Source organism: Apus apus, chromosome 13 (genome assembly GCF_020740795.1).
Source record: "Apus apus isolate bApuApu2 chromosome 13, bApuApu2.pri.cur, whole genome shotgun sequence".
In the NCBI taxonomy this organism is placed as follows: Eukaryota; Metazoa; Chordata; class Aves; order Apodiformes; family Apodidae; genus Apus; species Apus apus.
Window position 1 is genome coordinate 12,095,625 of NC_067294.1, and position 25,263 is coordinate 12,120,887.

At 35.3% G+C, this 25,263-nt stretch overlaps 1 protein-coding gene across 5 annotated transcripts in view; it reads right to left on the bottom strand.

The window, feature by feature from the left end:
- The window catches only part of GABRB2 (gamma-aminobutyric acid type A receptor subunit beta2), a 143,003-nt gene that overhangs the window by 78,187 nt on the left and 39,553 nt on the right, over positions 1 to 25,263 (bottom strand). For 4 of the 5 annotated variants that reach the window (XM_051631341.1, XM_051631339.1, XM_051631340.1 and 1 more), the window contains one exon: positions 14,217 to 14,437. In XM_051631341.1, the coding sequence (XP_051487301.1) occupies positions 14,217 to 14,437 (221 nt within the window). Of the gene's footprint in view, positions 1 to 14,216; positions 14,438 to 17,070; positions 17,085 to 25,263 lie in introns of those variants that run through there. The other variant, XM_051631343.1, reaches the window with a different exon arrangement.

Sequence of the window (25,263 nt, forward strand, 5' to 3'; positions counted from 1 at the left end):
AACAATTTCCTAGTCATCCGGTCTTAAAAACTTCTCACTTCTTGGAACAGCAGAGAGCCTCCTAAATTCAGAATACTGACTCCTCACCCAGAGGACAAGCTGCAGATTATGCAAAGCCTTTGCATCTCCGCTGTTAAGTAACAGAAATCATTCATTGGGTTCAAGCTTAAAACTCTGTGTAAGAAAAACGTTCCTCTCAGGTCCTTTCTGCTCCTTTTTAGGTCACTTTTCACATTTCTGTCCATCTATAACTCAGAAAACCTTGACACTTGCCAAACATGACCCTCAAAGGCACTCCTGTCTCTCAGCATCACTCCTCTGACCCAAAGGCTCATCACTCCCTCACTCCCTCCCCTTGCAAGCAGCTTGAAGTACAGGGGCATCAATCCCTGTATTGCTATAGACAATAGATGTACTGGATAAGGAGACACCAGAGGTAGAACTCTCATTGACAGGAAAAGAACTGGTCTCTCTGTTTGCAAAAATAACTTTTTGAAAGTAATCATGAACTGCCTTTGATTGTACTTGCAACACAGGTTCTTTCCCAAACACATGAAGAGTGAAATGAAGCATGAAGACAAACCCCAATATTTGCAAATACTGATCAGGAAACCAGGAGTGATACTTACAAGTAAACAAGCCTTTGAATTATAAATTAGTAAAATACATCAAATCAGTGACTTTTATATAGAACAAACCCATTTGTCTGAACACAGAAACACCCATACTATTGTGTGAAAGAAGCAAGCGTAAACAATCTGGTGAGCAGGATGGCCATGACAGAAGATGACATCAAAGAAGATTTTAAGGACTTTTCTTTCTTAGTTGTGCCTAAATTATTATATTTTCCTGTTGTTTCTTCAATCCCTAGCAGTGAATAACTGTATGAGTAAGAAAGAAAAGGAAAACAATGATAAAGCAATAAAAGTTTTTACTTGACATCTCTCACATAGAAATCTCACTTGAATTCTAGTAATTTGAAAGAATGTTTGCAGTGAAGCTGAAATACTTGTAATTCTTAGCCTGAGTTCTAGCTAGATTACTGACTGATACAGCATGAACACATAAGGAATGACTTATAGTTACCCACAGAGAACAGACACTGAAAGTTTCATATGTTGTCAGAAGGAATGAAGATGAAAATTCAGGACTTCTGGCTGTGATTGCTGGAAAGTTTCAGGCAAAGCTTGGCACAGGTGTGCTTACAAGAAGAAAGCTCACATCCACATTCTGCCTCTTAGCAACGAGATATAATCTTAGTATTGGATTTAAAAGGCAGGTGATGAATCACAAACCTTCAGAAATAAGGAGATGGCAATACACCCTCTTTGCATGGTGCAAATGTCATGTGAGGAGGAGATGGAAAGGGAACTATCACATAGATAAGCCACTACCATCTGCACAATTAATAATATATGTTCTAAGCAACCAGGGAGTAGGAGGGAAAAGCATCATCTCTTATGACTATGTAGTCATTAGCCAAGATCCTAATCTTTGTTAGACAAATGAATTAAAACTCTCAATTTACTGAAGCTGTCACAGTGGCTCCAAAATAAGACTCTAAAAAATGGTTCCACTGGAGTTGGATTGAAATTATGCATTTTTGAAGGAGTAGTTAGTAAGCAGAAGCATGACTTCAAGATAAAGTGACAACCTAATCCTATTAATCTAAGGCAATCCTTCACCATCCCACCCAATACAAGCAATTTTTACAATAAGGAGGAAAAGAAAATAGAGCACATCACAAATTTTAGGGGCGAATGTTGACTTGGGGGATAAACAAGGTCTGTAATTGAAAGAAAAACCAACCACAAAACCACAACCGGCTTTCCAAAAGGTTTTGAGGTTGTGCAGACCTTAAATTAGGAAATAGCTGAACAGAAAGCCTAGATGAGCACACAGTGATGAGCCAGGACAACAGAATTAAGCAAAGCCAGAAGGGGCAAGGATCATGCATTTTCAAAACAAACACAAGGAAGCAGGAGAACTTGGTCAGTGCTAAGAAAATATTTGATCAGTTACAAACACCTTGTTATTTTAACTGGTATCACACTTTCAGGATGGAGAACAAAAGATTATTTGTCACACTAGGCCTGAATTACCAGTCTTTGAAAAAGCCCCTTTGAACATCCAGGGCTGATAAGAACAGGTGAACAAATAACTGCAAGGAAAAAAACTTTTCACTTGCTCATCCCTGTCAAAGCTAATGAACACAAATGAACCCTCATTTTCTGCTCATTTCTCTCAACTGAAATGGAATTTTAAAAGTCTGGAAGTATGAGGATACTTAGCTTGTATTTCTGATTTTCAGCCATGGGCACAGCATCAAGTTTGCCACATGCCCACAAACTGCAATATACAGATCCATTAACTGCAAACTAACATCATCTCCTGGACTCCAACATCCCACACTTTAACAGTGTCCTTCAGTCTTACTGACATGCAAATAATCTCCCTGAAATTATACTGTCTTCTCTACTACATAAAAACACCTTGTATCAGAAGCTGAACACAGAAGGCTTTGCAAAGTAATGATCTTGACTGTATCTTCAGAACCTCTTCCTTCAAAAGGAGGGGGAAGGGGCTGCTCTTTGTTTTAAAGCACAGCAATGCCCCTACAGAATTCTTTCTCAGATAAGTACTGCAGCTCTAGAAGGTATTTTCTTGACAGCATAAGTACCAAAGTTCTACGAAAATGACTAATGTCCTTTCTTATGTCTACTCTGTACCTCTTTAAGCATCCAATGGAAACAGAAGTCTCTTGTCTCCTCTCTGTTGTATGTAACATTTCTCCAGCAACACTAAGTCTATGAAGCAATATTCAGAAGCATTTCAGGATAACCATGTTGCAATACTTGTACATTAGAACTGTATGTGCTTTGGTGACCCTCGTGTAGAAACAGCCCACAGACTAATGCTTGCTAAAGATGCACAGTGCTTTATTCTCAGTTTACAGCCAAGAATGATATACAGTCTGGGAAACAAGTCAGAAATAATCTTGTAGTGTGTATAATAAAAAAATAAAAGGAGAGAGGGATGAATATTTAGTATGTGCCTCCTTGCCTTTGCCTTGCTTCCCATCTTGTGCACTGATTGTCATCTCTGCTTTTTACATACATGACCAAACAGAGCAGATATCAGCCATCTTTGAGAGAGAGAAATGTAAGATGAAAACACAGATTATGATATCTCACAGAAAAGTTAGAGCTCATCAGAAAGGTCTAAGAATGATTTACTTCCTCAGCTGACCACATATAAACATTCGGTAGTCACCTGAGTTCAGGGGTCTTCTAAACTCCATCCAAGTGGTTTTCATTGCCTGAAACTTGTAATATTGCCTGAAACTTGTAATATTTCCACAAAAGTATCTATGTAGCAGATTGTGAGAAGCTTTATGATCTTGTTAAATGAATATTTTGCTGGTCTCCCACATAAGCAGAATCACTCATAATTGTTTTAGAGTGTTTCTTCCTATGGAGCATCAGCTATATTGACTTGTTAAGGTACATTTTTGTTCTAAAACATACACCTTGTTGCTAGATATAAAAAAAAACACCAAAAAAACCCACAACCAAACAAAACCAAAGAAAAAACAAGCAAAAAAACCTGTAAAAAACCCTACACAAAGATCAATCATTGTTGGGTAATTTTTGCTAGCACTTCCACCAGTAACAAATGCCATGAAAACTGGCACAGCAGAGAAACTCATAAAGAGCAAATGACAAAAAAGGGCACAGACTTTGTGGATGGCAATATTGTAATAAAAACCATTAACACTTTTGAAGTTTACCCAGAGACCTCCAAACGGAGGTAGGTTTAGGATTGACAGGAGTAACACACTACAGGGGTTTAGAAAAGTTATGGTCCATGAGAGGGAAGCCTGCAAAATAAATGCTAGAGCACTTGGTCCTAAACATACTGCAGGAGTTTCAGTTAATGCAAATGAAACAGAGACCTCAAAGTGCTCCCCCAACAGCTACTCATCCCTTGCTTTTTCCATTCTGACACTAAAGAGAAAGTACCATAATATTTTTCAATATATTGAATAAATTTTTCATAAGCACTTTAAACAGGCTAAACGCTGGCATGCAATGCCTTCTACAGTAAAACTAACTTGGTCTTGCAGTGATTGTTAAGCTCTATCTCTACATTTTTTAAGTGGAAAAAAAGGTTAGCTTTGTAGTCCCTAGTGACTTTACAACCCTGCACAGGGCTTAGGGAAAAGTAGATTTTTCACAAAGAAAGTTCACATGCTTTATATGCCTTTCGCATTTCAGGAGAAATTGTTGGAGTAAATATTTTTAAAATGTCAAGAGTTTTAAACTACAGTCCCAAGGGAGAGACCCTTCACAGCAAATGAAAACATACTTAAAAGTTGAAATTATTTTCACACCATTTTGACATTCACTGTCAGCAACAGTCATCCAAGAACTGAAATTGTACCCACTGAAAGATGGCATACATATTAAATATATTGCATATGATGCAATTTAAAAAAAAAGTAAAAAAAAAAGGTAGTGTTCTCAAGGATGACCTATTGTACCATATGAGGATTCTCAAAATCAGAAGCCAAGGAGGATAATACATTCTGGCAAACCCTCCCCATGAAATGCTGAATGTGGATTTACAGTTCCTGAGTGAGAGTAATTTAGGGATCTAAACATGTTTTCCTTTTCTGGCAGTTGCCCAGAAATGAGAGTGTCCATAGACTACACACCATGGGGATCTATAGAGTATTGATTACAGCCTCTTGAAACATCTGCTACAGAGACTGCAGTTCCAGAGGTACCAGTCTCCAGGTCACATCCCTGAGATAATTGCTAAGGTCTCTTTTGTTCCGATGCTAGGAACAAGTCTGCATGTTGTTGTTTCCTTGTGATTTGATCTCACAGTCTCCTTCTGGCCCTGAGACATTTTTCCATCTGCTCATACAGATGGCATATTGAAGTGAATTTAAAATAATGCTCTACCCGAATTACATGGTTCTAGACCAGCAGAAACAGGGAGCGTTCTAGGAATGCCTATCCAGAAAGCAAAAAAGCACACACACAAAAAGCATTGTTTTCTCACACAAGAGATCTAGAGAAAGAAAAAACCCTATTCACAGAATGGCTAATGCAAGTGCCTTTATTCAAGCCTAAGGATCAGTGACAAGCAAGACTTAAAAGTGCTTTTCTGCAGACACTAACCTTACACACCACCCTGGCAACTGGAGACCTTATTTGGAAGCACAAAAACCCTAGAATTTCTTGTAACTTATCCTCGTTTCTCTTCTTCTAAGCAAGGCTGAATATTATTCCAAGAAAAGGCCTCCTCAACTGATTTGCACACAGGAGGCCAAAAGAAAATTAAATTTTTAGAAGAATAAAAAAATAGAAAATAGACCCAGGAAATATAGGGAAAAAAAAATATAAAAATTTACATTTTAGAAGTTTAGACAATTCTTATTCCTCAGGAACCATTTTATTATTTTGTAAATCTCAAAGCCAAAAGAGGATACAGCAGTGGGTGAACAAATCAGCTATTCTCTCCACAGAAAAGTGTGTTCAAAAATAAACAAATACTTTTTGAAAAAAATAATTACTAAACCAAGATATTTATCTTGAATGAAAAATAAATCCAAATACTTGCACTCTTCAGATTAAACACTTACTATGAAAAAGAAAAATTGCTCCTTTCATTGTAAAAGTAGCATTCAATGTCTTACAGTCATGTTCATAAAAGTGTACAAAAACAACTAGAAAGTGACTATTTCTGATCCACAGAAACAGGGGAAATAAAAGAGGCATAATTAGTTCTAAACACAGTGCTCTTACATTTAGTTTCTCACACATGCAAGGCTTTAAAATTTCACTCAAAAAGCTCTCTGGTCCTGTCCCTATTTATGACATTCATCTCAGATTTTACCTATTTTAGACAAAAAGCATGTGCAAGTAGACCTTTAAACATATATACATGTATTCATATATCAAGTGTGTATATATATATATCACATATTTATTCAGGTATGTATACACACACTTAAGATCCAATTGACTGAGTCTTGATCAGAGCATTCTGAGATTTTATCTATGTCCTGCCTATATGAAAATTTCCATTGTCAGGATCAGCAACTACCAGCTAAAATTATATGATAAAAGACATTACAGAAGGGATAGTTTGCAGTAATTCTAAATTATGCTAATATTTAAATCTAAATTGAAGGCTAAATGTTTCCTGACCTTTATTTGTTTTTGGAATATGCAATACCCTTGGAGCAACTTCAGCTATTACATGGTTCTGTAGCTGATGGAGTTTTTCTTGCTAATATAGTATAAATGTCACAGTGTGTCTGCTAGGCAATAAAACTCAGAATTTTTTTCACTTCATTGCAATGTAATAATCTCGGATAATAGGGCTTTTAATGGAAGAGATTCCTCTGACTTAAAGCTTTTTCCTTATTAAGCTTAATTGAATTATTCACAAACTAATGATTTAACAGCTACTTCATATAAAATAAAAGCAAAAGACTGTCTTGAATACTTGTCCCATACTTAAGATCTAATAAAGGAAAAGAAGTAGAAAGACGTATTTGTTTTCTTTCCGATAGGGGAGATATTAAAAATCCAACTACCTTCCCCTCCTGCTGTGGATGGAGGTTTTCTGGAACTATACCATTCCAAATCTTACAGCAAAATGCTTTTTAATCCAGAGTCCTTAGTTGGGGAAAAAAAAAAAAAAAGACAGTCAGTGAACTCATCATTATTCCAAAAATTGTATCATTCCTAAAATTGGCTCATTTTGTGAATGGGCTGCTATGTAGAAGTGGAACAATGTGATTCTAAGGAGAGTGGAACAGATTTGTATCTACAGAGCAGCTATCCCAAGGTGCATAAGAAAGCTGGCATTTTGTAATTCTTCATAACAATATTTGGCACTTATGTAGTGCTTTATAGCACCAAAGCATTTTACAAACGAATTAATCTTCACAATAGCCCTGCGAAAAGGCAGGTTTTAGCATTCCAATCTAATAAATGGAATAACTGAGGCAGAGGAGCTGTGTCATTTGCTTTACGTCACAAAGAGAGTCCAGGTCTTGAGTTTATATCTCATTAAAAATAACAGTACTAGTATTTCTGTGGGTCCTTCAATGGAACTATTTGCACATGGAAGGAAAACAGAATCTGGCCCACATCCTAGGCCAGAGCTGATATCATTTGGTTAAAATAACAATTAGTCCTCTTAAGCACCACGCTGGGATTCAAATTCCCTTCCTTATGCTGGGTCTATATACGTTGTGCAAGACAAGAGCTCTGGTAACTGACTTGTCCTGCCCTAGGATTTCCAAGTAACAAGACTGGGGTGGCAGTGCTTCCTTCATAATGCAGATTATACGTCGTACTCCAAATTCTGCATTATCGTGCAGCATTCTTCATAGGTAATTCAGGGTTTTTCAAGTCTTCCCAACAGCTACATGACTTTATTTAGAGACAATGTTATACTACATTTGCATTTATTTCTGCCTGTTTTCACGGAAGTTCTGCTTTGAACACCTGCATGTGAGATTTAAGGGGTTTTATAAACATGTAGGCATACTCTAACAGCCTTGATGATTTGGACACAGAAATCCAATTCATTTAATTTCTCATGCAAAACTGAACAACTGCCTGTCAGATTGTGAATTAACTTTGGCAAGTATTGGCAACTGAGAGTTCAGTAACTGCACTTACAAGCATGAGCACTAGCACAAAAATACTGCTCAGTTAATATAATGGAAACATTTGTTCACAGTACTGAGATTCTCATGTTCAAACAAGCCTTCCTCAAACAATTCACTTTTCACTTATTCTCTGCAATGCCTGCAGATGCCCTGTCGTATCAAGAAATATTGTGTTCTATGTTTACACAGACAAAACGAACAAAAAGAAGTTACAGCCAGAATTAGGGAAACCTATGTCTAACTGGGGCAAAAGAAAGCTACCACAGCATTTAATTTCTTGTTTTATTTTGAGACAAACTTCTGAAATTTTATATTCAAGAAAACATTTTGAGTCTGAAGTGCTTTGTCATCATATGACACATTGTCTTTCCACTGGGCCAAAAATCACTGGGGCTGAAAGAGTAAAAGGGCCTAATGTCTAAAATAGTTAACATATTTTTCAAATTACCATTTAAGATGTAAATTTTTGGCCCTCCAATTCAAGTAATGATTTTACTAGTGATTTGATTTCCTTGGCATGACATTTTCAACATATTCATGAAGATACACACCACATTTATAAATTTCTTTTTACAAATGGCAACACTACTTTGAGATTCTATCAGCTCAACCTGATACACTAGAGTGATAGAACAACATCTCACTGTATGGCTTTCTATTTCACTACATGGTATCTCATTGTAATACTTATTTTCTTTTCTCCCCTAAGGCTCAACAAGACCCCAGCCTCAGTGGAGGGCTGCACAGCTAAGAGAAGCATCAATGTGATGGAACCAGAAACATTTCCTCGCAGGATAGTTACCATGATTAGGACTACAATGTCCAAAAAGGCATCTTCCTCATTCCATAAAAGAAGCCCAGGTCCTATCTGTCAGTTCTGAAAGTCCAAAATTAAGACAGACTAAAATGCTCTGTTTGAGAAAATTTTTGCTAAGCATGAAAGGGCATTAAGAAGTCTTTGAACAACTTCTGTTCACTATCTGGAAATGAACTTCTCAGCAAAATGGTAGGACAGATCTCCCTGTCTCTTTCTTGCAGAGGAAGTCTGGGAATTAGAATATTTGAAATATTATATGCAGTCCAAAGATTAAAAAAAAAAAAGAAGAACAAGAAAAATAAAAGGAAAAAAAAGGAAAACAAGAAAAGTAGCAAAGTAAATAAAGGTCATGTTTTACTGAAGGATGCCTGGTGTGATCAATTCACCTCTTAAATGCTATGTTCTGAGAACTAAAGGCATTTAGACAGGCAATTGCTTTTCAACTGTCCATGAGATTTTGCAGATAATGAGCTGTATATGAGAGGTTAAATTGCTGACCCAGTCTATTAATACAACCCAAATGCCCAAGGCTATCTCAACTGAGCAAAGTGTGGGAGAATCTATTTTACTTGCGACAGTGCAAATTTCCAAGCAGCTGAAACTGCATGAGCAGACAGCAGAAGGCGCAGCTGAGACAACACAAAATCCAAGCACCCAGGATCGTTTGGGATTCATGTGACTCGGTGCTGGTGGCAAGAAAGGAGAGAACAAAGCAACACCGTCAGACACGTAATTCTGCTTTTTACAGGAGACTTAGGTTTTATCTCTGGTTTTATTTTAGGCTTTATTTATCTATGAATTCCTGCTGGTTGGGTTGGACAATTATAGCTGGCCGTGTATTAAATAAAATCTGGCAAGTAAAGCTGTTGGGCTTTCAAATTGGACCAGTCTTTCACTTTCGACAAAACTATTCTGTTTTACTTCCTTCTGGCTTTCTCTTGGCTGAAAAGGATGGAAATTTCCTCATCTCACAGGATGTGGCTCCTATCAGAAGTTTGGTGTATATTGTGTTTTTCAGCAAAACACCCCCACAAGCTGGCTGACCCTGACCCCCTGACCACACGTGTGTTATGTAAGTCAGACATTTTAACATCCAGAAGCTTAGTTGAAGTTTTGTCTTTTTGTGAGTTCTGACTGCATCTTATTCAAGCTTTGCTCAGCCTACTGTAAACTGATTGTTATCCTAGATTGAAATTTGGTTCTCTAAGCTTACCTTTCAACATACATTCTCAAATCACTAATATCCTATTGCAAGTCACACTAACAACCAACATAGTAATTTTCCCTGTAATAACTCTTCTTTTAAGACCATAGGTTGCAATTTTCTACCTCTTTACTGATTTAAGGATCTATTGAATATCGTGGTCTTGGCAGCATGAACTTTCTTGTCAGATAGAATCTGAAAATAATATGTAATAAAACATTTTTAAAATTGAAAAAAGCGAAGTCACATTTGTAAATGCCATTACTACAACTAGAATATGAAAAAACCCACATCATCCCAAAACAAATAGCTGGCAGCTATCCATCAGAAATAAAAATACTTCTAAACCTAAAAGTACCTAGTATGTCAGTTTATCTGTAATAAATTGGTCACAATTCAGTTATGCCCTTAACTAATGCCCGGTAGCAGTGAACAGGACAGACTATGAGGATATCATAACTACCATATGGATGCTTACATTCATTATTAGCCATTTCCTCTCCCCCTTTCAGTGGCAGCATAAATCAGGTGCTTACAAAACAGCCTCCTAGTCCTTCCTGAAATTTACCTTCACCATGTCAAACCTAATCAGATCTGACATGCATAGCATGCATGGGTTCTGTTAGAAAGACCCAGAAGAACAATGATAAGGGATCACTGCTTGCTATATCCAGAACAGAAATGAAAATACAGGGGCATAAAAGAATGGGACGATTACATGTATACAGTACCATTTTGGTAATAAAATTACTTGCAGTTCAATTAATTTGGTTACAACAATCAAGGTAAAAGAAACCAAATTCACAGAAACATCATGTGCATACACATTTATACACCCATGTTTATATACAGGTGCATGGAGAGGCAAAAGTAAAAATTTAAGAGAGGTATTTAAAGGACTCTCAATCCAGTAGAATGCATCTCAAGGTGAAGATACGCAACCACAAGTATAAGATAAAGTAAATTAATGCAGCAATAACAGTAGTGATTTTCAGAACAGGGTTTTTTAAATATGTGGAAATTAATATTAAGCAGGCATTTTTAAGACACATGGAAATTAATACTCAGGAGCCATTAAATCTATTACTACTGTGGACTTCTTAAGTCACATGAACTTTTAATTAATTTTAGATGAATTAGACAATTAAAGCTATTTAAAGCTATAAAAGCAAAACCTTAACATTGTCACATGGTCCAGTGAAGGCAAAAGCAGAATATGGCCAACCACATAATTCTGCTGTGTAACCATCACGTGTATTTGCCCCATTCACCCTAGTGTTTGATGGACAGATTAGCCAGAAAGCCTTTCTGAGACCTGATCTGCTCAATGTAAGGATCAGAAGATCCTTTGTGGTTTCATGACAAATATGTGTTAATAATTAGGAAATATAAGAAGGGGGCTTTGAAGGTAATTATCCAACTATGACAGACTTATATTGATATTCAGGTTTGTCTCTTGCCCTTGGCAATGCTGTCTGCAGTCCTCCTTGGAAGCAGGTTACATCCTGAGGAGAGACAGACAGAAATCTTACCAAGAGTAAAAGAAAAAAAAAAAATCAACCCAGAAATAGACATGTTTCTTTTCCAAATCATAATATTATGGCCTTGGAAGCAGAGATAGTTACAGATAACAAACACACACATACACAGACAAGATTTCTCTAAATCAAACTTACTTATCCAAATAACTGAGACCAAAGAGAAAGTCTTAATCCAAACCCAATTATCTACTGTGCTATGTCACAAATGCTAGAGAAAAACCCCTAACCATAGTTTTCTTTTTTTTCAGTCAAAGAACAAATAGGGTTATGTTTCCTCTGACATTCAGGACAGAATGGTTGTGGGAATTTATATAAGAGCAGGAAAGCTAAATGGTGACCTACCTACTGTATTTGTTCCTAAGTGCATCTTTCTAAATTCAGCAAATGACCTCAAGGACCATCCCTTACAGGTTGCAGTACAGCATAAGGTACAACGACAAAAATAAATATTTTTACTATTAAGCTGGCATTGCTAGATCCCCATTTCCATGCAAGTAAGAATAATATATTTTCTTATTTCTAAAAATAGCTGGGAACTTTAATCTGACAGTCCTTCCAGGACTAGAGGATATTTGTGAGTTCTACTTACTGTTTACCAACATTTTCAACACCAGAAATTATTGATTGTTAAGTAGAATGAGAGTGACTTGTCACAAATTGTAATTAAAAAATCAGAATTATTGAAAACATTAAAACTTGATATTTATTTCATAATTGAATTGTCTTAAATCTATATATATACCTTAAATCTATCTATATATTTTATATATATATACACACTATACCAAAATCTTTGTTATGCTCTTATTGCTCTCAATCCATGAATGCAAATGTGTGTTTGGTAGTTATTTTATATTTCCTTCACTGTAAACAAATGTGTTGTTTCACTGAACATTAACAAAAACTCCAGACTTGCTCTCAGCCGTTGTGCCAGAGCCTGAACTGCAGGCACACAGAAAACACAACTGGACACAATACAAACTGGCAAATACAATCACCAACACAAAAGAGCAGAATCTATAAATCAAAATTAATTCCATTTAGTTATATGTTGCAAAAGACTTCTCTACAGTTCAAGAAAGTATCTGGTCTGTGTTACAGTTCTAACAATAAAATATTTAGTTTCAGTTTCCACCAAAAAACCCAAACATTTCTGAAACTTGTAACAAAATTCTCTAGCTGGACTCATGGGTCACAGAATTTCCCATGCTGCTGCTCTTAAATTCACTTTCACACTTACCTACTGTGTTCATACTTCAAGAAGGTATACCTTTGCTATGTACCAGATGTAACTACTTAATTTTCTTGTAGTAGCTATCACATCCCTTTATTTTTCTTCTTGTAATGTAGAAAAATAGTCTGCCAGCCATAAGAGGTGATGCTATTCCTTCAATGTAGAGGAAGGTAAAGAGCCAGAAAGAGCCCAGATCTTTTTTCACCAAGTGGAATATGTTACAGGTTCTACAGTGAAGGATGAAATCAGCATGTTGCACATTAACAGAGTGCCTCAAAACCATGAAGTACCTGTTAAGGTAACATTTTCACACTTTTCACCCCCCTTTTCTGGAGGTGAATCACCATTTGGTACTGACTGCAAGAGTCCAGGGATCATTTGAAGCCTGACTCCAGCACAGAGGTGAGAGCGCTCACCTATTCTCTTCTACCTAAGAGCTAGAAGCCACCCGTCCTGAGAAAGCCACCTCCTGGAACAAGTGACTGGCTAAACTTGATCATCCCAGCAATGCCAAAAGTGTTAAGCCTGAAGTCCTAGGACAGTTTAGGATTTAGTTTTAGACATTTGAGTTCCAATTTAGGTAGGATGCTCTAAACAAAAGAGCATGTTTTTCTAAGGAAAAATATTAATATACATCAAAATTAGATACATTTGCTCAGCAGTCTCATTCATCTAAGTAGTTCACAGGAAGGTTTTCCAAAAACACCTGTACATTAAATCACAGTAACAAAACTAGAGGCATCCAGATCAGTGACTTGTAACACATGATCTAAATTAGATTTCAACTTCATGGTCCATGTTTGTTCAAGTGACAAATAAATATTTAAGACAATGCCACTTTCCTTTACAGCTGGATAGAAAATAACCAAGTTCAAAGTGTGTTCTTCTTGACATGATAATTATAAGCAGAAAATTGAAAAGTCTCGCTAAAAATGAAACGAAATACACTAATAAAAGTTTTAAGAAGTAGCTTTCCCAATTTTTTTTAAGCCAGTCCAGGCTTTCTTTTTATTTTTTACCTACTTAAACCATACTAAGTCAGTAATTTTTTGCAGGAATATATTTAAATCACTTTTTCAGTTGTTATTTTTTCTATAAGCACTGCTAAATATACATTTTCCCCAGTTTTCAGAACTTCGAGCGAAGTTCTTTTGATTTCTCCAGTCACTGCAGTCCATACAGTCATACATAACAAAAACATCAGGCTGAAAAACATTTGAAGTCCTACCTCATCTTACTGAAAATCAGAAAACTGATTCATGTGGGTAGCATACAAAACAATCTCATGTATGATCAAAAATATTTCTAGAACATATCAATTTTGTTAAACTATCAATCCAGCTGTCATATACTTTTTTCTTCTCTAATCCTTGTTTTATATTTTGTATTTTGATTCCTTTGACGAAGGAGTTCTAAAATGGCCTTTTAATGCAGAATGAGTATTTTAAATAGTATTTACAGTCTTATCTGTTCTTAATAGAAGTGTCTGAACTGTACTAAAAATAGCAGCTTACCTTCAAAATTTATATGTTAAAAAAAATAAAATAATCTTTATCCATCCTTAGAATACTTAAAATTGTTTCTGGAATACCATCAACTTATACAGAACACAGTAATAAAAATAATAGAATTTAAAAATATAAAGATTGAATTTTAATTTGAAGCCATTATTAAAAGTTTAAAAATAAAATACAGAAGAGTTAGAAAAGGTTTATACTCACCTGAGTCCATAAAGGACTGTCCCATCTGGATGCAAACGGATCATTCTGTTCTTCACAGTGACACCATGTACAAATGACTTCTTGTCATTCAGAAAATAGGTATCAGGAACCCACAGCTGATCAGCTACTCTGTTGTCCAGAGTAAGGTTGAGAGGTATCACATTATACGACAGCCTCTTATCCCTCCACGCTTGCTGAAAGTACATTGTCAAGGTATAGTCCTGTGATGGTAAAAACAAAACAAAAATTTTATTGAAACAGACAGTACACATATTAAAAAAAAACAAACACACAACAAACATCACCAACAAAAAAGCAAATATATATTTATTCATTACAACTGTTCTTAAAGCAAACATTTCTGTCCGGAATTTCCATAAGTAGATTTATTTATTTTAACAGTATTGATTATCTTGTATATACTTAAGAAGAGAAATGAGAATTCAGAAAAGATGGGGTGTTTAGATTTTATGAATTACTTGAGAGATCTCGTAACGTTAGTTAAAAACAAAATGGAAAACTATTTGTAGGCACTTGACAGTCTGCAACTTCTGTAGCACTTTACAAGCTTGGGAGGTTCTAAGAAACAGGAACATTCATGGATCTGAATTTGATCTCATAGGTCTCCACTGTATTCAATAGAGCTCTGGCTCAGGCCTTTTCTCTCTGAAGTCACAGCTACCACCCAAACAGTTCTCTCAATTAAAATATCTTCAAAGTCTGTTAACTTTCCCCTGGGCACTGAAATCAGTAGGAAGTCCCTGAGGTTTCTATGCTACATAGTTTCAGCCTTCTACTTAATTTTACAGATGAACTAACTCTGGTTACTTAAACAGAACAATTCAGAGAGCACAATTAAGCATCTGGGTAAATATCTGCTGTAATATGAATCTTGCTTTATCTTCATGTAGGCCACTAATGTACAGTACTTTGGAGATGGTCTGATCTTCTGGTGTTCTAGAGAACAACATAATTACAAAAATATAATTTTTATAAGAAGTGTTATACAGAGGCAGAATAATCATTATATGTTAGCCTATAATAAACAAAAACCATAAAAAAATCCATAAAGGAGCTGCATATCCAATCACAGATCACTGGGTCAAGGGCTGTAAAACAATACTGAAGGAGTATCAAAAGGAGGAGTATTCTAAAATAAATGTTTTGTTTTGCTACAGAAATCCTAATCAGACCTCAACCTATTTTGATTTAGAATATATGTAACATGGACTTTAATTAAACAGCGAGAAACAGTAGCTTGCAAAAGATTGTTTCCAAGACAAAGCCAACAAAAGCTGCTGTGATTATCAGCAACCCCAGGATTCAGTCACATCAGTGTGAAAGCCTGTATCCATACGTCAGTCTGAGGCACTTGAAAACAAGAAATCCCACCCAACTTTGAAAAAATAATCAGCCATGGTGACTACATCTCACAAACTAATTTCTAGCACTGCATAATGGAGAAAAACATGCAAGATATGAACATTTTATTGCATAAATTCATTATTGCAATAACATTTATTGCAATACGCATTGCATAAGTTGCAATATAAATTGTCATTAGCCACTTGATATTTTAAAGGAGAGACCACAATTAAAACTCTTTTTACTACAGTTGGCACAGAAATATTAATATTCCTGCTCAAATACCTTAAAAGCACCTGCCTAAACTGCATTTTATGAGCATTTTAATTTTTAAAAAAATTAATTCACACATGAACACTATACGGAACGTTTCACAAAACACAAAAGTAAAATGTTCTTAGTTTGCAGTTTCACCAACTAAATTTTCAAAAAAATCTACAAAAATGTCCCTCTAGAAATTAATACCAATGAAATTTACCAATTTGAAATTATGTTTTTACAGGACAGTCTAAGACTTGATAAACACTAAATTTCACAAAAGGTAAGTGGAAAAGTTACCTTCCTTGGTGAATGCTAAAACAGATACTATATTTTTTTCACTGCTATGCAGAGAGATGGCATTCATCCTACTTCACTTCAAGCCCTGCACATTTTTCTCCCTCCACTGATTTTCGAGCACCTAGAGCAATCAGTCCTAACCTATGTACATTGGTGAAGCACCTCCAGAAGTGAATTGAAGACAGTGTCAATAGCAAATTGAACAGAAAACAAAGAAAACAAATTTAACATTTATTACCCATGTTTAAGTATCCAGAGAACTGCTTTACCTGTATTTACTAATTAAATTGTTTATGCATAAATTAGGTTATTGCAATTATTCTTTTTAAAATGTACATGGTCCACACTTAAAAACATGCATTAAGGAGGGCCTCTGACAACTATGGGTATTCCAGCAGAGATCTCTAGGCAATGACACAGCTCCTAGAAACAAATTGACTCTGTCTCTTCTGCAGAACAGTGTGTTCTCAGATGAATCAGTATAAACTGTTTTTCTACAGAGATGTGTATTTCCATTGTGGAAATACTCTTGTTTTTTGTTTTTTGGTTTTTTTTTTAAATACCTATTTTCCCAGAAGTGCCCACATACATGAGCTTCAAAATGATTCTTCAGTTTTCACTGAAACAGGGAGAAATCCATGTTCCTGTTGAGAACATTTATGGCATTTCTTCCATGTCAACACAAAACTAGAATGGTAGTGCTGCCCCTTCAGTCTTCTTTCTATTTGTGATGCTTAAAGACTAATCACCTCCCCTTGATCTGCCTTCAGCCCTGTGCTGCAGTGGCTGGTGGAGGCACATCCACCCAGCCTGTCCACACAGCAGTGCCCAGCTTGGGGAGCATGTGACAAGCATCGACAAAACTGCAGGGATACAAGCAGGTAAACATCAAATAACTGTTTCCAACCATTTTACTATCAAATATATTTACCTGCTAACTATTCCAATCTGATGAATGTTAATGATCTGAAATCTCTTCCCCTCCAGGATCAGGATGAGAGTCTGCTTTCAACAACATTCCACCTACATCTGAAGCATTTTATTGTTATGCTTCATCATTGTTCTGCAGTATGATTCATAACCATCTATCAGAAAGCTTCCAATAATATATTTGCACTAAAAAAATTATTAATGTTCATTATGCTAATATATCACAACATAAAGTAGATGAGCTGTAGCAATTGCTTCTCTATTATCCTTGGAATGCTGTATTTTATTCCTATTCTAAGGAATAATCTACATGTATTAATATACAGTGTATATATACAGAACATGCTTTCCTCTACACCTCAGTAAAGAGGGAAAAGAAGAGGAGGAAGAAAACTAAACATGCGTGGCTCGGTGCATAAAAAGGAATTACATAAAACTGTAAATTTGGAACACTGGTATAGCTGAAAGAAAAGCCAAGTCTCCAGGCTGGAGTTCAGAATCAAACACACTATGTTCCAGAACCAGAGCTGCTGTTCCAACTAAAAATTATTTGTCATCTGTTGGCCCTAGTTTTCCGATGTGACTGGAGTTTCTGATGGTCAAAAAAGAACATCTGAAATATTATTTTTTATAAAACTCTCACAACCTTTTGAATTTAGGTGGGTTGTGTGGTTATTTTACAAAATTGTTATTAAAAAGAAATGTGCTTCAAGCTATATAATTCAAAGTATGAGTGATTAGTTAGAAAAAAAAGGAAAACCTGTCACATAAGCTGCAATTCATTCATTAGAAAGAAGGGAGGCATCTGTTCTCAAAACCTCAAATGAAACAGTAACTCAAAAAGATGATATGCAAGTTCAAAATATCCCACAAGTATCCCAAAATGCCGTATGCTTTAAGATTAAGAATATGCTTGTCTAGCAGAAATACTACAAGAAAAAAGTCTGTTAATCTCACATTAATTAAAGGAATTCCCCTATATTCTAAGGATAACCATCAAAACAAACATGCAAATAACTGGTCACTTTAGGAAGACAGGCACACAAAAGAAGTAGAGTAATAGAATTTTCTAGTAAAGGATGATTTTAATTTGTTAAGGCCTTAGCATCCTATTAAATTCACAGGATGGGATTGTTAGAAACTTAGTGTAAGTATGAAGATCAAACAGGACTGAAATAATTTGAAACCCATAGCACAAAGCAGTAATTACAAATGAGCTGAAAGAAATATGAAAACAAACCTCATTATGACAATGTCCTTCTATACCTGCACAGACAAGCTCCATAGGTTCAGATCATTTACAGTCCAGGCATACAGAGGTAAGTGGTACAAATATAAATAAGTTCAGTTACCCTAAGCACACAAAGCTTGAAATACTATATGAAATTCTGTTAGTATAGACAAAGTCCCAAGAAAAACCTAGAATATAAATATATATTTATAAATTTTAAAAATATAATTTGTATTGTTTTAATTACTGTTCCATAGCTCACATACATTTATATTTAATTAATTTTTTATCTATCCAGATGCAGAAATTTAGGAAGGGGAAAATGGATGGTTACTTCTGTCCTCATCTAAGAAAAGTTTCTCCTCTCTTCTTCGCCAGTTTAAGTTCAGCTTCCCAGATTTCTACTTCTTTGTCACACAATGAACAGAAAACCAGCAAATGTGAGACAAAATGAAACTTAATGCAAATTTTCCCATATGAACAAGAAAGTAATGAACTGGTTTTTTACTATTAGCATATTTATGGGTAACTTTTATCCTGAACGTTATCTTTGTGTGCCGGTTGTGTGCAAACACTTTTAGCTGCTGGAAACTTATATATGCTGGGAGATTTAAATTTAGATAAATACCATGGTTACAGACAGGCCAGTTTTCACTTAATGACCATCAACTTCAAAGATCCAAGGAAAGACACCCAACAGAAAAGTTTAAAATCTGAAAACTGACATTATAATAGATATTCTCTTATTTCATTATTATTCACAAATAGAAGGTTTTTTTAAGCCAAAAAAGAAAAGTCAGCTTGGACTTATTATTAGCTTGCAAAGATGAAAAGATAGGCCTTAGCTAAACCCACCCATGTGCCAATAACCACAGAATGTTTTTTGCTGTTTTTATATCAGGAAAAGGATCAAGGCAAAAAAAAGGAAATACATTTAATGAATGTTCACAACAATATTGGGAATCTTCGGCAAAAGACCATGCCAAATATAACTGTTTTCAAAGCATAAGGATAAAGTCCAATGTGAGAAAAACAACATTTCAAATATAGCTCTTCTATGTTACACAAAACAGGACTGATTCATCGTGCAGCTTAAAAATGTATACCAATACTTGTATTAACAGGGACATAACAGAGCTACTGACACTTTGGAAGTAATAAAATCAGGGAACTTTGGAGGAGAAAAACAAATAAGCAGAAGGAACATTCTGTATACTATAAATACAACATAAAGTTGAAGCAGGTATTTATCTCTACTTTTCAATAATGAATGGAACACTCATTTGGGGTTTGGCTGAAGTCCATTTCTCATCATTTTCCTGGTTATTCCTAACTTGAAAAATACTACATTTCCCAGTACGGTATTTTTTTAAGCTAAATGATTTGCTTCTGAAAATGCTTGAAGACTTTGCCTGTATTTATTTACCATGTACATTTTAAAGCTATCTGCTGATGACATATCTAAAAGTGCCATTCAGTAAATAATTAAAATTTCCATTAAGTAAATATTTAAAAGTATACATCTACACTGCAAAAGACATTTTAATATATTGAAAGCTATTATATACTTAAAAAGAAAGGAACAGATGTTAATTCTTCTCCCTTCTCAGACTTAAATGAAGCTGTCACTGACATGTGCAGTTTCTACTGTGGGAAGCATAAAATCTGTGTTATTGCTGAAATGATATGTAAAACCATCCAAACCAAAGCACTGTAAGCTCAAGTGCTTCAGCAGATTTCTTTCAAAATCAATGTCTTTCCCTGAGCGCTGACTGACGTTCCCCTCAATTCTTATTCCCTTTAAAACCAGCCACTGCAACAGGTTTGATTCATAATTACGTTTCTCAGACTCATGTCAAGAAAATTAACATAAAACTTCTGCTCTGTTAACACTGGAGACACCACAAAGTGACAGACGTAAAAGCAGAATGAACTGTTGAAAGAATGGGTGATACCAAAGAAGTGTCAAATTGGGTAACACACTTTTTCAAAAAAGTATCTTTAACATTCCAAAAATTTTACTTCAAAAAATGACAATGACATGAAGAACCTTATACAGAATTCAAGTTGAACATTCTTGACCTATTGCATCTCACTTCCCAGGCTGGCTTCAAATCCATTAAACACTCCTAAATAATTGTATCTCTTGAAATTCAAAGATAGTTTTTCTTGATGGGAATTGTATTATTTGAAGTCTATAATCTTTCAAAAAAAAAATCCCAACAAGTAAGCTTACCATTTATTCTGCAGCAACTATCCCAGAATTATTCATCAGCAATTCTCATTTCTCAACAGAGCAAACAAGCAAAGCTGGGCTATTTATCTCCTACAACTTCTCAGAAAAACAGTATTATTGAACCAAGCAAGAGACCTGTGTATGAAAGCCAAATGACTGTCAGCAGAGCCCGATCCCTACGCATAAAAATTACTACTGGTTATACGAAATCTGTAATAATAATCAGCTTTCCATTTCATCAACAAAAAAATGAATTTGTGTCTCCTTACCACTACTGGCAGTAGCCAATATTTATATTGGTTCTACACAGTGATTTATACATAGCATTGCAATACAGTGTCATTGTATTTCATGCACTGAAATGAAATAGAAGTTATGACCCAAGTTTCCTGTAACGTCAATTAGTTTAGCAGGACACTGTGACACTTGATTTTAATTTCTGACAAGTCACCCAGAGTGAACAGTGACACTGCACTTTTACCAAGCCAGCAGCCTGCATGTCATTCCAACCAAAAAGCATCCGCTGTCTTCTAGCTGTCTCTGATTTGCTGTCTCTTGATAATAAAAGGATGATTCATTAAAGTAACTTGGACTGAAGACTGTAACCTAACTGCTACTTGCTTAAGAAAGTCATGGATCGATATCTTCAGATTCTCCACTTTTGAAAGTATCTAGTCCTCTTGATACAGCATTGCAGGATTCTCAGCTGAACAATGCAGATGCCAAGTAAGGTGAATAAATGCAAACTAAACTTAAGGAAAGTTATGGAAACAGCATTTTCTGCCTCAGAAAAAAAATACGTGCTACTACTATTTAGTCATGTCTTTGAAATAGAATGAAATATTTTAAGGGACAAGAAATATATATTAAAAAACTTACATTTGAATTTCAGATTTTTCTTTACTTATGTATCAGAAGACATTTTGCAGAGAAGGGAGTTCACTGAGTTCACAGATTATTTCCTATGCAATCATACAATCCTACAGACCTTCAGAAATGTAAATACCTACAACAGAAATAATTTCTATTGCTTTTATTACTAGACTTCCCTTATTGTAGCCTATTAATAATAGTATTAGAAAAGAGTAAAAAATATTATTGAAAACACTGAAGAACAACAACAAAAAATTTAAAATTATAACTTCTTAAGCAGAGTGGAAATAAACCAGTGATTAAGAACTGAAGATCCAGCTGGAAAGTTTGTTGAGAGCAGATGGTGACCTAGGCTATTATTTTGCAGAAGAGATTCAAAAGCAAAAAATCAGGAATCGCTACTAAAAATCTGTGTTTCTTACTGATACTTGTAATGAAGAAAAAAAAAATAAATATTTTTCCAGGATAAGAATATAGTAATTAATAGTGAGATTAAAAACCTGGCTGAAACATGGAAGCCCAGGTTGTGTTTACGTGCAGAACTGAACTGTCCTAATATTTGGATGGTGCTTTTTTTTTTCCTGATGCTTTATAGTTTCCTGAGTTGCTAAAATATAAACAAAACAAGAACATATTTAGAAACAGAAAGAACTGCCAAATTAATGCTTATCCATATCACTATAATTAACGTCTGAGCAACTTGCAAAAATAAATCAAACTAATACATGCTCATTTAAAGCATATAATACTTGTTTTTAAGATAAGTATTTTGCAGGAAGAATACTGAAATTGATAAGCATTTCCTTTATTTATTTTGAGATACAGCCTTGCTTCCATCAGTCAAGGAGATGTCACTTCATGAAGTCAAGGAGACTCCAATGACAAAGGTCCCATTAATATGCCTCTTACTACACCAACTAGCTCTGTCTGCTTTTTAATTTCTAAAAGGATGTATAACAATCCTAAATTCCCCAGCTGCTAGCCTTGATCCAATAGAAACTGAGACTTAATGAGAATAAAAATGCATTTTACTACCAGAACACGTTGCTTATTTACATCTTTCACAGTTTGCCAGTAGAGGAGGCTGTCCATTACAAAACCTGATAAACCCTCATCACCAGTTCCAGTTCTTCCCTGGCTCATGCAATGTGCTGACATTTTAAGGCGTCCTATATCCCCCCACTGAACCATACACACCAGTGTTCTTTTTCCCTGAACTACTAACTATTATCAGCAATTCAAAATATTTCAGCCTCAAGATCTATGATCTCAAGTCCTGCAAACAGAGCATTCCCTGCACGAGGTCTAAACTTACAAATGTTATTATATCAGTAATTCCCCAAAGTTGAAATTAAACAAGCAAATTCCCAGTTTATCTCACTAAGCAGTCACTTCTGCCGCTTTAGTCTCCCAAAGAACTGGAAGCCTGTTTACTGTTTAGGGTGGTACAGCCAACCTCTGAGCTGTTTTGAACTGTGAAGTAACAGGAATAGTTTAAACGCTTACAAAACTTTTGAAAACAGCAACAGTAACATTCCCATCACTATATAAAACAAGCCACAAAGTTATTTCAATGAAAAAGTGTAAATTTAATTTTAATATTAAGAAGGTAAGAGAAATGGCTACCAAAATTGTCTTATTTGAGCTTCAGAAAGAATTTGTATGCTTAGTGCTGTCGGGCAATGCAGGATTCTAACCATACGGTGTCCCTTCTGCTGTCTCATTTAATTGGGCTGCCTGAGGATGCACCTCTCAGAAAAGAAAAATACTATATGAATATTTTATTGGATCATTATTACAGGCATAGGAATTTACTTTGCTATATTTAATTTGTTTTACTAAGCAGTTTATTTTGCTGGTGTTTCCATTCAGGTAAAAAGCTAGCTGTCTCCTCAGTTAGCAATGAAGAAGTTTCTGCACGATAACTTCCACCTCAGATTTTAGGATGCACTGTGGTAAAGTCACCAATCAGTCTAGGCAACCTTAATAGTTTGTTGTTTGTTTGTTTGTTTTTAATTTAGCTTCAATTGTAAGTAGTCAACAGGCAAGAAAACTCTGTTATATTAACATTGGAAAAGTGGACAAAATCAGAGTGCTTTTCTAATGTTGCCCTAAACAAAGTGTCTGGTAACATAACACAGGTAACTGTAATTAATGAAATTATTGCTTTCTTCAGTGTTTCTTGAAACTGAACATGGTCACATTTTCAGTTATTATATTTGTAACACTTCTAAAACTAAATAACCTAAACTATATAACTAAACTATATAAACTATAATAAACTATAAAAATAAACTAAAAATAAACTAAAAATATAACTATAAATAAACTATATAACTAAATAACTAAATTTATTTAACAATAAATTAAAATTTTATAGTAAATGTTTCAGATCCATTCACAAAGCAATGTTTACACTCATTAAATTCTCACAGAGAATATTGATTTAAGAGAGAGACAGTGAATGAAAGCAAGAGAGTTTGAGGAAAAGTTTTATTAAAAAAACATTTCCTCTAAAATTTAGATTTCATCTTAAAATTATAAAAGCAATAGGATACACAACATTTCCTTTAATAATGTACTGTATAACTGGAAGGAAGTTAGATTAACTGATTATGTTGGCTTATAAGAGCTGCTGACATCTCACAGACATTTACAGGAGAAAAACAACCAGGTAGGTGAATGACATACCCTGCTTTTATTTTGCTCTCTTTTTCTTCTACACAAACCCAGCTTCCTTCTCCCTCTCTCTCTCTCTCAACACATTTTCTCACACACTACCGATCATGCAAGATTTCAATGCTGTTTTTCTTGGTATATTAAGAAAGGTTAGGTAGGAGCCCCAGATACCTCATTTGCTTATCAAATGCATCTGCTTTGGAAACACAACTGGAAATGGTTCTAAGCAACTGTAATCTGTCAGTTACATTTAATGCTATTCTCCACTTGCATACGGAGCACCAGCAGGAACTTAGTTATGTTAAACACTGTCACAGATCCAACAACACTGTCTTTCTGGCCTGCTGGTTCCAGGAAGTTCTCTACAATGGTTCATTAATCTGTTAGTGACAAACTGATGTCTTGAAAGAAGCAATGTACTCTGGAGAGTACTAACCTTCCCCAGACACATTCCTATAAGCATTTATATCATGATCTAATACACACACCAGAGGCTACACACTGCACTTCATAGTGTTTCTTCCTTGTTTGCATGTAAGTCTTGTGGGAATAGTCCAGACACCTCAATTGAGTCAAGAATCGGTCAAGAACCTCTTGAATTCTGTAACCTTACGTGCACATTTCATGGGGTTTGAACAATGAAGAGCATGAAAAAAACAGATAGTGTCGTGTCACATAGACCTTTTCTTGTATTTTAAATGCTCTCCTCAGAACCCAAGATGTGACAGGCTGCTTCTCTCAAAAATGTCAGGCACTGCAGAGGGCTGCCAGCACTGAAGTAAAAGGACAGTTGTGAAAAAATACATAGAATTTCTTTCATAGTGATGACAAGCCTGTGGAAACTGATGGAAAGTTCAATTTGCATGAGAGCTCTACACTTCAGCAAAGAGAATACACTTAGTGGATACATCTTCCAAGAGAGTAAGTGATGTATTCAAATGAAAAAATAAATTGATATTACTAGGTTCTAAGGAGAAAAATCTGGGAAAAAATCAGGTGTAAAAATATTGCATCTTTAGTAGTCATTGCACCTGCAGTAGTTACACTTTAAGTTGTTCATGGTTCAGCAAAGCCAAAGCCTGTTGGAATATCTGACGGGAGAATTTCCATTCTCAGTGCCTCTATTTCCAAGGTCTATTTTTCTTGATAGGTACAGAAAACTTCATAGCAAAGAG